Raw genomic sequence first — 16540 nt, forward strand, 5'->3', positions numbered from 1 at the left:
CCAGTTAACATGGCAAGTGGAGCTCCACAACCACATTTTTTCTCTTTTGAAGGTGAAAAATTCAATGTAGACATAGCTCGATCCTACAATTGACATCAAATAAATATTTTTATTAGTTTCTAATAACACGAATCAACATTCTCTAACCTCAATTTGTAAATAAATTAAGCATTCAACAAATCCCCAATTTCGATTTCATATGAACCCTAACTTTTTTGGGGGGAAAAATTGGGGCTTATTTGATTGATTGAAACGATAATTCAGCAAACAAAAATACTAAATTCGCATACCAAATCATTCACACACAAATATTGGATCAATTTATGTCAAAATTATCATCAATTCCAACATGAAAGTACCTACGAAATTTAAACAAACGATCGAAATTAATACCTAATTGTACCTTGATTTTTCTTCTTTCGCCCACCAAATTGCTCGAAAATAAAAAGTTAATGAAATCCCTCAATCAATTTCAAGTTTTGTGATGCAAATTTGTCATTTACATGAAGATTGGATGAAGCAGGAAGAACCGTATAGGGTTTAGTAGTTTATGTCGTGGATTTTGTAAGAATTTAATGAGCTAGCCGTTGGGAGTGGGACCCATTTGACAGAATTGTTAACTGATCTGTTAAGAGGTGGTGAAAAAAAAAATTACGTGGTAATTTAAAACTGAGTTTTTAAGGTGGTAAAACACAAATTTTGTTTTTTTAGGTGGTAAATCACAAAAAATCCTTTAAAATAAGTACAAATTTTTCAATGCAGTTTAACCGGGGTGCAACAATGACAGTCAATAACACCAAAAAAAAAAAAACAATGACAGTCAATTATTATTAGTTTATTACAGAATACAAATTAGTAAAATGAAGGAAAGAAAAAGGATCCAGTCTCTCTATTAGGCTCGGTCAAAAATTAAAAATTGTAATACCACTTCTGGAAGGTCATAAGTAGCAAAAACGACCACGAACACGAGGGTCGTTTTAGACTTTTTCGAATAAAAATCTTAAAACAATAAACAAAAGTTTTACAATCAATATGACTATGGATTTACATGTACCACAAAATATAGCTTGAACAATAAACAATGATTAAAGCAAGCAAAAAACTTAAAATAAAAAGAAAATTACAGGAACAAGCGGCCTCATGATCTTTTAACGACTGCTACGGCAAAATTGGGATGGTATGTGAAATCCAAGGAGATCTTAAGAGTAGCGTCCAGAGCTCCAACGCGGTTAATCACGTTTAGAGCAATGCTGTTGCGCTCTGCGACCTGTTCTATGCAGCGGAGTTCAGCCAATTTATCAGGGTCATTGGCATAACTCTTCTTCAATTCCTTCACGATCTTCTGAGCATCCTTGAAGTGATTATACACAACAAGTGTCTACAAATAAAAGTGATGTTAATTCATGTAATTTAAAGGCATGACAGTATATATGTAAAGCACAATTTCGACAAAATACTCACAGAAAGTCGAGCCTGGGCAGTGTAATCCTTGAACGAATGGTAGGAAATGTGATCAGGCAGACAAGCTTTCTGTAAATGCTCGAAGTGTTGAATAAATCTCTGCAAAGTTTGACACCAAAAGTTCAGTATTACATTGGGACATTGGGTATGGTGGGTAAAAAAAGCTCCAGAATGCATATTGAAAAGCTATTTAAAATGTTGTAGTCATATACGGAGTAGAAGTTAAAATGGGCGGTATATAGAAATTAGAAATAAAACAAATGACTCAAAGTCAGATGAAAACAAATGATAACATAAAATTACCTCATATTCAGTGTTAAAAGGGCCCGCTTGCTGGAAGAGCTTTAGTTCATTTCTGAGGGCTGCAAGCATCTGCAAGATCTCATTCCAGTTAGCATCAACTGTGAACAACAGTAAATCTTCGGTGCAAGTAGCTAGGTAAGTTATAACCACGGCCTTTTGACACGTGTACTAATCAGTAATTACCATCTTACATTTCAACCCACACTAGCTATCTTACCATTGCAAGTCCCTCAGCAAGAAAAATATAACACTGAAGCAACATAACAACTGGTGGAATGCGGTAATCCTTTGTATCCAACACTGAGTCTCTTTTCTTCTTCCCTTTTCGTTTAGCTGCAACATGAGGATAAACATGTCAAATTCTGCTTGGTGAAAAGGAATTTACTCTCCAAACATTCTAATTAGTTAAACTTCATTTACGCTTGAGAGTATTAGAATGAAATATGAAGAAGTAAATATTCTAGTATTAATCCAAAAAGTTACATAAAAGAAAGAAATGAAAATGAAATATCTCCAGAACCACCAAGCAAAAGCATATGTGAATTACGAAGAACATATGGATTCCACATTTCTAGCCATAGCCTCAACATGGTTGAAGTTTTATAAAGGGAATATGTTGGTTCCCACCAAATTGCACAAGTCACACATAACATAGGATTATTTAACCAAACAGCCCTAACACTAGGCAATTTGATTGAGCACTGTAAATCATGAAGTCATAATTCACAAGCTTTAAAATATTGGAACAGGTGAATGAAGTGATCTTCTAGATCCTTATTTTTTATAAAGACTACAAACACAGACAAGAGTACACATTTTTTTTATTTTTTCCTTTAAGTCAGAGTCTTCATCAAGATACAGTAAAGGGTCATTTAATAACAGGAAATACTTTTACAAATTCATTCAAATTGTGGTTTAAGCAGGATTTAGCCTAAAGCCTTGAGCAACCAATGTGACATAAGGTACCAAACTACCACGTACCAATATACCATGAAATAATGCAAATACTTGTTTAAGGAGTAAGCTCACCTGACTCAGCGGCTGAAAGCTGCTTTAAATGTGTTTTCTCTGCAAGCTTAACCAGTATGACATAGAGGTACCAATATACCATGCAATACTCGTTAGGGGAGTAAAGCTCCAAATCAAAGCCCAGGGAAAGAAAACGTAAAGCAATCCAATATGTTTGCTCCTCCACCCAAATAAGTATGTGTCTGGCTAGCTTCATGCATACATTCTGCAAACCAACTAAAAGGACATCAATCTCTACAAAGACTAATCAACCAAAAGAACCAACTCCTTATTTCATTTTTTTTAATTAATTCCACAGCTTTAAACTTTGGGGATGATACAAACTCTCTAGATTCACTTTGCCTCTACACTATAAAATTTTACAAGATGTGCCACAAAAAAAGGTAGGTTCCTTTGGATCTCAAAATTAAAAATTTGACAGCAGCCAGTGAATTCTCTTTCTTAACTCCGACTGTCATCAAGTTACTGGATCCAAATCAATAAACATACCTCATCAGAAATGCCAGAAAATTCTCCGAACTGCTCCCTGAAAGCATGTTCCAGCTGAAAATAAAAATTTCTAGTTTTCAAAAAGTTACACAATTATTTGGACAGCATTCCAAATATGCTGAAAAATACTCCGAACCATTCGGAAAGAGAACTAAGAACACAGAGGTCATGAAAAACTCCAATTTCTTGGACACAAATGTAACAGCAAACAGCTCCTATTCTAGGTTAAAAATAAACACGGAGTAACACTGATTTAGAAAATAGGCAAATTTGCCAAAAAGGACCTTTTATAACTTAAATTTTACGAGAAAGGACCTTATATAATTTTTTTTGTGAAAACACACCTTAAAATAATTTTTTTGCGAGAAAGGACCTAAGGGAAGTTTCCGGCATTGACTGAGCTTTTCCGACCATTGACTTGCACGTGAGCAGCACGTGTGGCTTACGTTGGCTAAAGACATTGATTTTCCCGAGTCTTGAATTTTCAAACTTGATTTTATTTCGATTTTTTTTCCAACTTTAGGTTTTAAAGCTTAGAATTTTGGAGGAAAATTGGGTGTGATTAGCAAAATAAAGTCACACGTGCTTCTCACGTGCAAGTCAATGACCGAAAAAGCTCAATCAATGCCGGAAATTTACTTTTGGTTGTATTTCGCAAAACAAAATTATATTAAGGTGTGATTTCACAAAAAAAAAAAAAATTATATAAGGTCCTTTCTCGCAAAAAATTTACATTAAGGTGTGATTTCCCAAAAAATATTATATAAGGTCCTTTCTCGCAAAATTTGGGTTATAAAAGGTCATTTTTAACAAATTTGCCTAGAAAGTAATAGCATCACCAAAATTATTCATATTAACAGGAACAGGAACAGGAACATTGTTACTTCTGAGCTCAATCTGAGCCTCTGAGGAGACCAGAGCCCAAATTGCACAATGCTTGCTCTTAAAGTTACATTATTTGCTTTTAGGGGGATAGGGAATCTACATGTTCTATCACATATGCACCCTAGGATAACATGACAGTGAAATTTCTGGGCCTAATTAGTTAGAATCAGGTAGACCCAACAATTATTTTATTAGCGCCATCAAAATATATCCCTGATTATTTGGGTGTGCTAAGCAAAGGAAGAAAGAGAAATACACCTTTGTTTCTCTCAATTCATGGAAGTTCAGGTTCCGAACGTAAATCCCTATGGAACATGGAAAGTGTCACTTCTCTGATTCAAGTAGTGTTCAACTATTTCACAAAATACTAATTTTCCTATCATTTGGTAAATTGTGAGGATAATATGGCCTTTGGACTTCACAAGTATTTGCAAGTTGATCTATAAACCAAACAAAACTAAATGAGTTTATTTCCTTTAAAAAATCATACATGTCACAAATTTCTACTTTATGAATTTAAAACTTTGGGGAAGCTGAAGTTGAGCTAATTGAACACAACAAGACCAAAATTAAAACACGCTACAAAGTTTTTTTCGATTTTCTTGGGGAAGGAGAGGGGGGAGTTGAGGGGTAGGTAAGACAGCAAACAAGGACCCTGTAGGAAGATTTGATATTCTATAAGAATAGACGCTCTAAAAGATCATTGATGCTGCTGCTGTTGACAAGAAATGGGAGAAAAACATGATTCTTCAGATCCTCTACACACAAATGAAGGATACAACGGACAAAGTCTTGCTCTTTGTGTTTGAGAACGTGAACAATCATAAAAGTGTAAACATTAGCATCACAAACCTGTACATAGATAACACGCCAATCTTGTAAGACTTTCCCGAGCTTACGCCTTTGCCATGCAACATTTGTGCAAAGGATTTTGAGCAGATTGATTGAAAACTGCATCAAATAACCATAAAGCATTTGTTACAAAAATAAAAGATTATCAATTGCCTTTCAGTTTTAAACAGGTAAAAAAGAGGATCACATTAATATACAAATACAGATGGATTAATAATTCTGCTAAAGTGTGGTGCATTGATAAATTTTCATGATGATTAAGGTAATGATATGATCTGAAGTATATAGAACTGATAAAAAGGTGAAGTTTCCACATGAAATCAAAATGTTTGTAATAGAAACTTTAGAGAAGACCAAATTTATTATGAGAGCCTGATGAGAAAAGTGCTGTAAATGTAGATCTAATAAATTACCTGTCCTAATTGTATAACAGCTTCATTCTTTTGGATATCATGGTCCTTCATAGATTCAGGTAGAGCTGAAGCTTTACACACGACAAAAAAGATAGGATACCGCCCATATAATTTCCCATCTTGAATCAAGAGAACCTGCAAACATGTCAACAAGTAAAAAAATCAGAATACGAAAAGATGTTCATTGGTTTATCTGATCTTACACCCTTTACCCCGGCAGAATACATAGATATCCAGAATTGAGTTACACAGAAACAATCATGTACACATTTTGATCAGACAGATTCTGGTTAATGCTTTCCCGAGCCCTTAATTTCTTTGGTTGTGCATATGCATGTGCCTGGATCATAAATCAGCCGGGAAAAATATATTTCACTTAAAAACTTTGAGTCATGCTTGTGTTAAAAACTTGACCAAATGGAACTGAGCCACATCCATTTACATGTCTTAGAATCTCAGCTAAAAACAAGATATTAATGGGCTCTTAAGCCTGATTAGAATAGCAGCGATTTTTGACAGAACTGTTGCTTCAAGGGATCTCAGGAAGATTGTTCTGCTGCCAGTGCAGAATCTATTGTATTTTTATGACTTTGGTGTATTAAAAACAGAGTCGTGAAGGGAAAGCAGATAGCTTTAGTGTTTAAGCTGAATGGAGCGGTTCAAGACTGTGTGGTATCCTTTCACTACCTACTCCTGAGTGATATTTGTATTGGTCAATTCAGGTTTATGGAAAACTCTATACATAAAATGACTAGCAAAATTTTAATAGTCACTGATTATTTAAATGCAGTCCATACTAAGTACTAACCATCTCGAGTCAGGCAATTGTTGAAGTGATATGGTCCATATGTGATACGAACAGGCAGTGGCGAAGGAGTTTTTTGGAATTGTCAGAATATTGGGCATAATGAATATTATGGCAAGCTATGTATTCACTTTGCAACTTGTCTCTTTTTACTTTTTCGAAAAAAAATTCTCATAATTCAGAAACTATGCAATGAACCACCAGGTCCAAACTCCAAAGTCTTTAAGAAATAAGTCAAGAACCCTCCAGTTTAATATTTCCCTACAATCAAATGAATTATGGCCTTCCTTGTGAGACATTAAGATTAGGAATTTCATGTAAGGGATGGTAGAAGTATTCATTTTTTAAAAGTAATTTGGTAATTTCAGCAATTGGTAGTTGATTAAAACCTTGTTAAAATCCTCAGTAGTTTTTAAAATGAAACTCCCAAAACATAAACATAAATACACAATCAAATAGAGCTTTTATTCTTGAGGTGGTTTGGGTATTACTTTAAATAAAATTCCTTTGATATAACTTTAAAATTTTCTTTTAAAAGATGGAATGGCCTTTGTATTCTAAAAAGGGCTATAACACAATGTTCACTGCCACATAGTTTCCTCCGAACTCCAGTTTTCTATGTAAATTTTTAACTGCCAGAGCAAAAAATTCCATGTCAGAAGAAAAGGAGGAACTCAAAAGAAACAACCAAGTAAAGTGAGAACAGATGGGAAAAAAAACAGAATGATATTTCCGCTCTTGGAAGTTTTTTTTTTTTTTGGTTAAACACCAAAGATCCGCCTAACTCGACTACAAAAATACTGAGTCTAACCCCTCTACCTTGCTTGACACCAACGAAAAAAACATCTATTGTTCAAAGCAAGAAGAACAAAACCAAACTCATAAAACCGTGGGTATTCTAGAGCGCTTTCCCAGTGCATGGAGCCTCAACGAGGAAGTTGGATCTCAAATAGGACAAGCGGTTTCCCAGGAGGAACTATAAGTGGAGCATTCGGCATAAATTAATACCGACTCTTAGGACTAAATAGAGGAGGATCACGATAATCTATACATACAAAATAGCACAAATATTAAGCAATAAATCTGAAACAGGGACTCTAAAAAACCTCAGTTGCAGGAGTATAAATTGATTCCCACAAAAACAGAAGAGTTTTATTATAGATCACCAAAAACCTGACTGTGGTTTCACAACATCCCAATTATCTAACCAATGCTAATTTCTCAATCTTCTCTAGCTTGAAGTTTTGGTGGGTCTGATTCTGGTTATTAAAGGACAGCTATTCTCCGCTGGAGTGGCAGGAAGCTACTCCCCAACTAAAACCCTGTTGCCCCTCTCACATATAAGTCAAACACAATTCAACTATAACTCTATAAGGCAAATATCGCGGTCAACAAAACCTTGCTATTTACTCAGCAGTTTGCAGAAATTGCTTTCAAGAAGGTAGAGAAACATCGTAGATGTGAATGATAGCCACTGTATGGTAAGTTGGTAACTGAATGGATTGTAAATTTGTAACTCCATACATTTGTTGGTTCAACAGTGCCTATGGAGATAGAACCGATCACACAATCATATACCAAAGATATTTTCAAGCCAGCTACATTCTCTAGCATATTCATCAGAACTGGAATACGAAGTAAGCAAGTGGTTGTAATCGCATGATTACCACTTAACATACCACGTAGTTTTAGCTACATAGATGCTATAGATTTTTTAGTGCCAATGATGAAAGCATTCATGGCACCAAGCTCCTTGTGTCACTCATGACACAACTGTGCTCTCCTCTGGGAAGAATAAACTGTAGAGGGTTGACATCCAAATAGATAGTTTTTGAAGATAATATTAGTAACAGTAGATAATAATACAGGTGAGAACATTTACTGCCAAGATTTCTAAATCCATCTTTGTACACTTTCAGTTTAAATTTACATTTCATAATATAGCATATTTAACTTTGCCTCTTGATGGAATCTTCTCAATGACAAAGAAGTAGAACTACCATTTTAACCAAGAAACATTCCCTGAAAGATTTCAATTATTCAATGCAACTATGGGCTTCACAGAGTTGACAAAAAGTCAACTTTGATATAGAGATTTCGAAACTAAAAGTAGCAAGAGCGAAGTAGAGCTAACAGTTAGAAACTTCATTGTTAGAAAGAAGACAAACTGACAATAAACAAACACGTATAAAGTAAGGTAAAAGAAAACTGAATAAGAACTCGCCTGGAGGTGAGCTCTGGCAACAAGATCTGGTTGTAGTTTCTGAAATTCAACAATAAACTGCAAGACATTTTCTAGCAATGGATCCAATGAGAACGAACATATAACATCCAAATCGTGGAGAAGCTTTTTGAAATATTCCAAAGCCTGGGAAAAGAGAAACAAAAAATTTAGGCTACATTGCGATAAACATCAGAAAGAAAAGAATAGCAAGACATTTTCAGTATTCCTCACCATATCCCAGCTTAAAGTTTTAATTGCACGAGGAGGAGCAGGAGCTGACGTTCGAATGTTTAAATTAGTGTCAAAACCAACAGGACAACGACCAGAAGCAGTGGTTTCCACTGGAACTGAATCTTTGCTTGTCAAGCATCCTATAGACCTCAGAAAATCAGCAGATTTTCGCATTTGTTCCACCTCTAACAAGCAAGATGAAATATGTTTTCTTGCCAATTCAAAGCCTTTGCCTTGAGGTTTCTTCATACACATAAGAAGGTGGTAGTAATGCTGCATTGCACAATGAAAATTAAAGTCTCGTTACACAATTGATATAGATCTAATCAACAAATACAGCCATCAGAGTATCAGACTGGGCAAAATCTTTAGGCCAATGTTTTCATGCAAGATGAACCCTATACCAAAAGCTTGACTTCCTTAAACAAAATTGCAATTAAGTCACTATTGTTTCCTTATTGGGTAATTATTCAACACTGAAAACAAAATTCATAAATGTATTACGTATTAGCACTCCTAAACAGATCACTAGAGCATGGATTTCAAAGAATGTCGCAGAACTTGAAATGTTTATTTCTTTCCCTAAATAAATAGATATGAAATAGAGTGTCGTCTTCAATAGGGACCTCTCAAAATACGCATAGAAAGAAAATAAAAAATTTAAAAAACAAAACTGAGTCATGGTGTTCATGTTCTACTATACACCAAGATACCTTAATACAAAAACATAGCAAAAATAGCACAAAACTTCAACTCTCATGCCACAAAAACTGAAGCATAATACTTCCTCCATACCTTAAATATTGCACCATGGTTGACTTTATGCTTCCCAACACATACTTTGACTCTTAATATCTTGAATTGTGTATAAGTAAAAATTATAAAAAAAAATTATGTTTACAAAATATATATTGATACGAATCTAACAAGATCTCACATGACCATAATTTATCTTAGGTAGGAATCGCAAAAAATGACCAAAGGTTTAGTGTGAATAGTGTAAAAACAAAATAGTGCGATATTTATGGAACGGGTGAAGTAGAACCGTTCATGAAATGCATCCTGTTGTAAGTATAAAAATGAGGGGGAAATACAATCGTAGCAAGAGTATATAGGTTAAGACCTTACGAAATCGCAAACGGCACAACAGAGCCCGACAAAAACCCTCCTCCAGATCTGGATTGGTTTGTAATGGTTCTTGATCTGCAATCCAAGAACCTGACCATGTCAGCAGTAGAACAAATAAGTGACATATCAAAATTAACATAAGTTGCTGTAAGAAGCAGCATGCATTGCTTTCATCTGAAGAGGTGTACATACAATTATCGAGTGAACCTTTCATCAACTCCAAATTGTCAATATTAACACATCACTCTAGAACAAATAAAGAAATCTGCCTCAGAAACTACCATACTTATTTAGCAAAGTCACATCACATTCATTGACCAATTGCTCAAACATTTACCAAGTCTTTTCCAACAAATTTCAGGTAAATAAAATAAAACAATCAAACAGAAAAACAGTTACATGGCTAACTCTTAAAACAAAAATAAAAAAATAAAGAACTTGGAACATAGGCAATTCATAATTGTAAAGTGTAAACTAAAATCAAACTCCAACAGTTACCTTCTACCATACTAGAGGTAGAGAGAGCTGATTACGAATTTTTCGCTGAGCTTTACACCTCAGAACAGCCACCCATGGACCCTCTTTTCTCGGTGGTTAACCGCTCCTTTAATCTGGGTTCTGCTCCTTTAGATTTAGACATCAAACAAGCACTCTTCTCCCCGGATGGTATCCATCCAATAATTTTTCAGAAAAGGTGGGTGTTGTGGGACCAGAAATTTGTTTACATATCCAGAACTAGTTTAGGCATAGATCCATACCGAAACATCTGTGTCATGCCCTAGTTTGTCTTATCCCAAAACAACCAAACCCAGAGTTGGTCAAGCACTTCCGTCCAATTAGTTTGTGTAACACGATCTATAAAGTTTTCACTAAGGTTATCGTCAATCGACTTAAACCTCACCTCTCTTCTTGGACTTCTAACAACCAAAACAGTTTCATCAAAGGGAGGGGACCAGATATAAACCTTGTTGTGGACACGGAAGTTCTCCTTCTATGCACGCCAAAAAAGAGAATTGGGGGTGGTTTGCCTTGAAAGTTGATTTAGAAAAAGCATACGATAGGGTTGAGAGAAGATGATCGTTCCGTTATCGTCCGGTTATCACTTTTGGATCAATTGGAAACAACCTCTCTGCAATTGCAGGGGCAAGGTTGCGTACGTCCGACCCCCCTTACCCCGCTTCTTGCAGGAGCCTCTTTGAGGCAATGGGGTAATGATAATATTATATAATATACGATAGGGTTGAGAGGGCGTGTGTGAGAGAGTGTCTTACTAATATTGGTTTGGACTATCCCATTATTCAGACATCATGCATCACTAAAAAATTTCCTCTATTCTTCGTAATGGAAGGAAAACCAATACTTTTCACCACTCCCGAGGTCTTAGGCAAGGTGACATGATGTCCCCCTATCTCTTCAATATTTTCCTTCAAGCCCTCTCAGTTTCCCAAGCATGTTCAACCCAAGACCGGACACCCTTTGTTGTGGGGGTAAGGAAAGTTCCCATATCCCACCTTCTTTTCGCCGACAATCTTCTTTTATTTGGGAGGGCAGATGGAAAACAACTTGTTAGGTTAAGGAAGTTCTTGATGCTTTTTGTTCTGGGTCGGGTCAAATAATCAATGGTGACAAAAGTACGCTACCTTCTCCCCAAACACGACCCTTGATCTAAAGATCTGATCCAAAATACTCTTATTGTTAGTGAAAGTGAAAACCTAGGGCTCTACTTAGGAATTCCTATCTCTCATAAAAAAAACCATAAAAGGGGAGGCAAAGCTCATTGTTGACAAGGTGAGAGCTAGATTAGGAAAATGGAAGTCTAAATTTCTATTAAAAGCGGGAAGATTTTGTCTCGTCAAGACTACTCTAAACACAATCCTAACTACTATATGCAAGCGTCGTTCCTACCTATTTCTACCACCAATGCCCTTGATAAAATTTGTAGTGACTTTTCATGGGGAGAAGAGGATGGAAAGAAAAAATTGCATTTAGTGACTAAGGATATTACCTTACGTCCCAAAGAGTACAGAGGTGTGGGCATAAGAAAGCATAGATTTCTAAACACCATAGCCATGACTAAAGCTAAACTAGGGTGGAAGACGTGCCAAGGACCTTCAAATCTTGCTGCGCAATGTAGTCCGGTCAAAGTATGTGCATAACCATTTTGTAACGAGCTTTGGAAGGGGTCTCCTATCTGGAAAAGCGTTGGTAAGAAGTGGGATTTTTAGCTTTAAATAGATTATGGCACATTGGAAGTGGGGCAAATATCCCAGTTTGGAAAGATAATTGGATTTGGAGTGGTACTCTCAGTAGCTTCCTTCAAGGTCCCCTCAACCTCTTGGAAGAAAAACCTAACTTAAATCAGTGTATCATAGGTGGAAAGTGGAACTTTAACATTCTTTCATTCTCACAATCTCACTCCCTTTTGTTATTTTGGATCGAATTTTCGGCCTCCCTAGCCCAAACCCGGATACATCAGATTCGCCTTAGTCACCATTTGTGATTCAAGGTATGTTATCCCTCTTTCTTGCTTATAAAATTGTTGCCTCTCGATCAGACATGCCAAACCTCAACTGATTATGGAAAGTTCAAGCTCCTCCAAAATACTCCTAGTTCTATTCACCTTCCTAGAGATTGTCATGTAGCTCCAGGAGTATGGGATGAACTTCAGTTAGAGCCTTAACTCATGGATGGTAATATTAGAACCCGGATCCAACAAAACACCCACTGCCATGTGAAAAGAGAGGGTCTAGACTGGTGTATCACTTTCCCATTCATATGATTTGAGCTATGGAAGCAAAAGAGCAATCTGATTTTTAATTCAGTTTCCCAGCAGGACCCCTTGACTTTGATTGCGAAAGCCACCAACTTAGCTTGGGAATATAAGGCTGCCATGCCCTGCCATGCCATCAATGTTCAGCCAGCAATACACCAAAATACCACTCCCTCACTATCTCATGAGGTAGTCCAAGTGTACGTTGATGTGTCCTTTGTCAATAGTGATTGTCATTCAGGTAACGTAGGAGTCCTCTAGGATCATCATGGTCAATGGTTGGAGGGTTTCCAACGTCAGCCACACTCTTAGCCCCTCCATGCGGAACTAGTGAGTATTCTGGAAGGCATGAAGTGTGTCAAACGTGCACACCATGAGAAAATTATTAGCTACTCTGATTGCAGTGCAGCTACAGAGCTACTCCAAAGACAAGAGATTAAGACTGATCTATACTTTGATGTTTTTCATAAATGTAATGAGTTACGCCACTCATTCCAAGAGCTAAACGTCAAGTTTACAAGAAGGGAGAACAACCTCTTACGGATTGTTTAGCTAAGTAGGCTAGAAGCCTTAATTTTGAAGTCAATGTAACAAGGCATTTACCCCACCCCACTAGTTATTGTTTGACCTTGTACATTGCGGATTGTAATCAGCTAAATGCTATAACTAAAGTTTTATTTTAACCATTACATTTTCACCAAAAAAAGAAACAAAAAAAGAAAACAGTTACCTTCTACCACCGTCTTTTTGGCAGCTGGAGATTTACAAGCACGCATTTGTCGACAGAGTGTCCCTTCTACAGCATTTAGCATAGATAAGAATCCTTCATCTTTTTCTCCCACCAAAGGGAGACCATAAGCTATTGTGAACAGATCTTCTTCCTATCGGGGGTATACAGAAATAGCATAAGCGTAAGGGCAATTTTTTTTATCTATATTCGCACACAATAATAGCTAAGAACTAGATTTGGGGTGGTGAGAGTACTCCCAAAGCTTGGCAAAAATAAAATGTCATCCAAATGGAAAATGATATTATGCACAATAAGACTCGCTTCTCCAACATAATGGAAAGTGGGGAAAAGGGAAATTCATTGTAGATTTATTCACATAAATAATTGTTTAAATAACATAATAATTCTTCAAAGCCATCAATTGTACATGTTAAAATTTAGCTTGACAGCAGCAATTTCAAGAATTTCAATCTAAAAATTTACGTTATTTAAATAAAATAAAAAAGAAACTGAGTATAACTATTTTGTCTTACTTTCCTGAAACTACTTTCGAATTTCCAAAATCTAACTGACTATATGCAGAGGCAACTCCTCTCTACTTTCCTGGGAAAAAAAATGGCATCGCTATGTCATAAGAGCAAATGGTAATCCCACTCGTAGATAACCTCACTCCCAAGCGTAATGATTCAATGTAAATATCTAAGACTCCAGTATTACCATAAATTGTCTTTTTTGGAGATGACCCATTACTATGACTTATTTCAGAATGGCACTTCACCAACAACTAGCATCAGTCAGCCTATCAGGTAATTTAGCCGCGCCGCACCTCACTCAGAATTTTAAAATATCGCAAAAAGAAACTGACTTGCAAGTAAATATAACTTAGGAGTCTTCTTAGGCTCCAAAATATACACTCTGTACTTCGTATCACACAACGAGGATCTAATGTGATTAAATTTCTCTGCCAGTTAATTTGGAATGGTTTTTAATGACTTCATATCACAAGCATTATTGGTGGTTATGTCCATCTTAAGCAAGCATTTGATTACTTCCTAGGTAATTATTGTTTTTAAAAACCTACAAGTCTTTCAGCAAGGGTTTGCCAAACAATGGGCCAGATCATTGAAAACAAGTAAATAAATAGCTCATATCCTTCAGTACAGACTACAGAGCGTAAAATACAAGGCAAAGACAAGAAAATAAATAGGCCAAAAGAGATGTTTAGTACTTTACTTCATGTGTCCGTGCCTCTGAAACAACGGAAATAACAGTGTTGCATGTTGCACGAACTATTCTACAAAAAGAATGTAACAGCGGATGCGACGAAGTACGATCGAGCCGCATTAGGTAGATGCAAGAAAAGACAGTTTGTGCCAATGAATGGCCCTTATGCCACGTAGCCTGCCATTATACAAGGGCGGATATCAAACAGATGGAAAATGACATACTCTTGTTCATAAACAAAAGGCCAATGCTAGATCAACTGTACCTCACATGCAAGGAGGTGATCCATGATATCTAGAATGCATATAACATCTGTGGCTTTATCAACGTTTAGCGGCACGGGAGCCGCACCACTCTCTATGGCCTCGTCTATGGAATGATATTTGCCATTATCCATGCCCGAATCCATCTTTGGGTCCATTATCTAACAAAAGAAACACATCATAAGCAAAGAAGAGGTACTCTTTCCAGTTAAACAGTCTCAGAGAAGAAATCATGCATCAGCTGTAGAGCTTCTTCATCATCAACAATGAGACGCACGAAACAAATATCTATTGATATACGTCACCTGATAAAGGCAAACAAGAGAAAGGATACCAAACAAGAAAACTTCAAAAAGAACCACACAAGCCTCCCACAAAAGATCAGAAACCTGAAGCATTTAACTAGTAACACGGTCTACAATAAGCTCCCAAAAGGGAAGGAGTGTGCAGTGATAACCACTGATAATGCCTAACAACATCTTCATATTATCACACATTCACACTATTCCCAACCACACCAGGCAATAATCACTAAAACAAAAGAACAAGCTTGAGGCAAGTATGAGTACCTCTAAAGCAGACATAGCAGCAAAAAGACTAAAATTTTCACCGTGTATCAGCTCGCCGTCGCAAAGTTCTGCCACACACAAACAAAACGAAAAAACATCAATGTAAAATACATTGAGTTTTATCAAAAAAAAAAAAATTGACATTAAAGAAAAGAAAATGCAAACATTAAAGAACCAAAAAAAAATCTGTTATTTCTGCCACATTTTCAGCTAATGCATATAATACAATAAATCAATTCAACAAAACAAAGATACGATAACGAAAGTAATTGATTAGATATTGTTCATTATCTAATTACATTGCGCAATGTAATTGATTAGCTGAAAACTTAGTTGTAAATGCAAAAACTCAGGTGTTTGCAGAATTGGGTAATTAATTCAAACAAAAATCAAAGATCAATTAATCGAGAGAGAGAGAGGGAGAGGGAGAGGGAGAGAGAGGGAAAAAGGACCATTGCAAGCTACAGACAGAAGATTCGAAACGTCAGCCCAAACCGTTCCTTCGCCGGAAGGTATAGCCGCCGTGGACGGGACTCTAATTGGTCGCTCCTCCGCCATGACAACCGACGAATCAAGAATCAATCAATTAGGTCAAAAGTTAAAGAACAAAAATGGCGGACAATGAATCTCTGTTTTCAGTTGAAGTACTAGTAATGTTATTCCAGTTGGAAGGTTTTGGTTTTTTGGGGAAAATAATTTAGTTTGTTACCGATTATGATTCTCAAGAACAACAACATTAAAAACATGGCATTACAAACAGGGCTTAAGGTCGATTTCAGCTAAAAAGTCTACCCTGCGAAATGTCTCAAGTTTCAATAATATGCGTAGGCACTGAAAATTTATTAGTGTATAATAATTAAAATTGAATTAATTAATTTGAATTGAAATCATGTTTTAATCCATTTTAATTATTTAAGTCCATCTAAACTAAATACCTGAATCAAAAAAAAAAATACCTTCAAATAAAATAAAAAAATACCAGAATCAATCAAATAAGTACAATTTAGGTCATAAATATTTGGGCTAGTCCATGTTATTAGCCCAAATAAACAAATCAAATAATTCCCCTAATTGTTATACCCGTGTACAGCCAACTTGACTGTATCCCCGTCAAAAACGACGCGCAGTTGGAATTTATTTATAAAAAAAAAAAAACTATATCAT

At 36.1% G+C, this 16540-nt stretch overlaps 1 protein-coding gene across 2 annotated transcripts; it reads right to left on the minus strand.

The window, feature by feature from the left end:
* Positions 1-866: 866 nt before the first annotated feature.
* Positions 867-16176, minus strand: LOC110800117 (uncharacterized). Of its 2 annotated transcripts, none has more exons than XM_022005413.2 (16): positions 15829-16176; positions 15377-15444; positions 14810-14968; positions 14554-14721; positions 13321-13471; positions 9816-9910; positions 8693-8965; positions 8462-8605; positions 5433-5567; positions 5020-5118; positions 3283-3336; positions 2794-2998; positions 1982-2097; positions 1765-1833; positions 1462-1560; positions 867-1378 (listed from the first exon to the last, which is right to left on the minus strand). In XM_022005413.2, the coding sequence occupies exons 1-16, from the start codon at positions 15932-15934 to the stop codon at positions 1139-1141; spliced, it is 2181 nt and encodes a 726-aa protein (XP_021861105.2). In that variant the 5' UTR covers positions 15935-16176; the 3' UTR covers positions 867-1138. The 2 variants fall into 2 exon arrangements, with proteins under 2 accessions (XP_021861105.2, XP_021861106.2); XM_022005414.2 differs by having other exon boundaries at positions 9816-9895; positions 15829-16151.
* Positions 16177-16540: the final 364 nt, after the last annotated feature.

This window comes from Spinacia oleracea, chromosome 2 (assembly GCF_020520425.1).
Source record: "Spinacia oleracea cultivar Varoflay chromosome 2, BTI_SOV_V1, whole genome shotgun sequence".
NCBI lineage: Eukaryota > Viridiplantae > Streptophyta > Magnoliopsida > Caryophyllales > Amaranthaceae > Spinacia > Spinacia oleracea.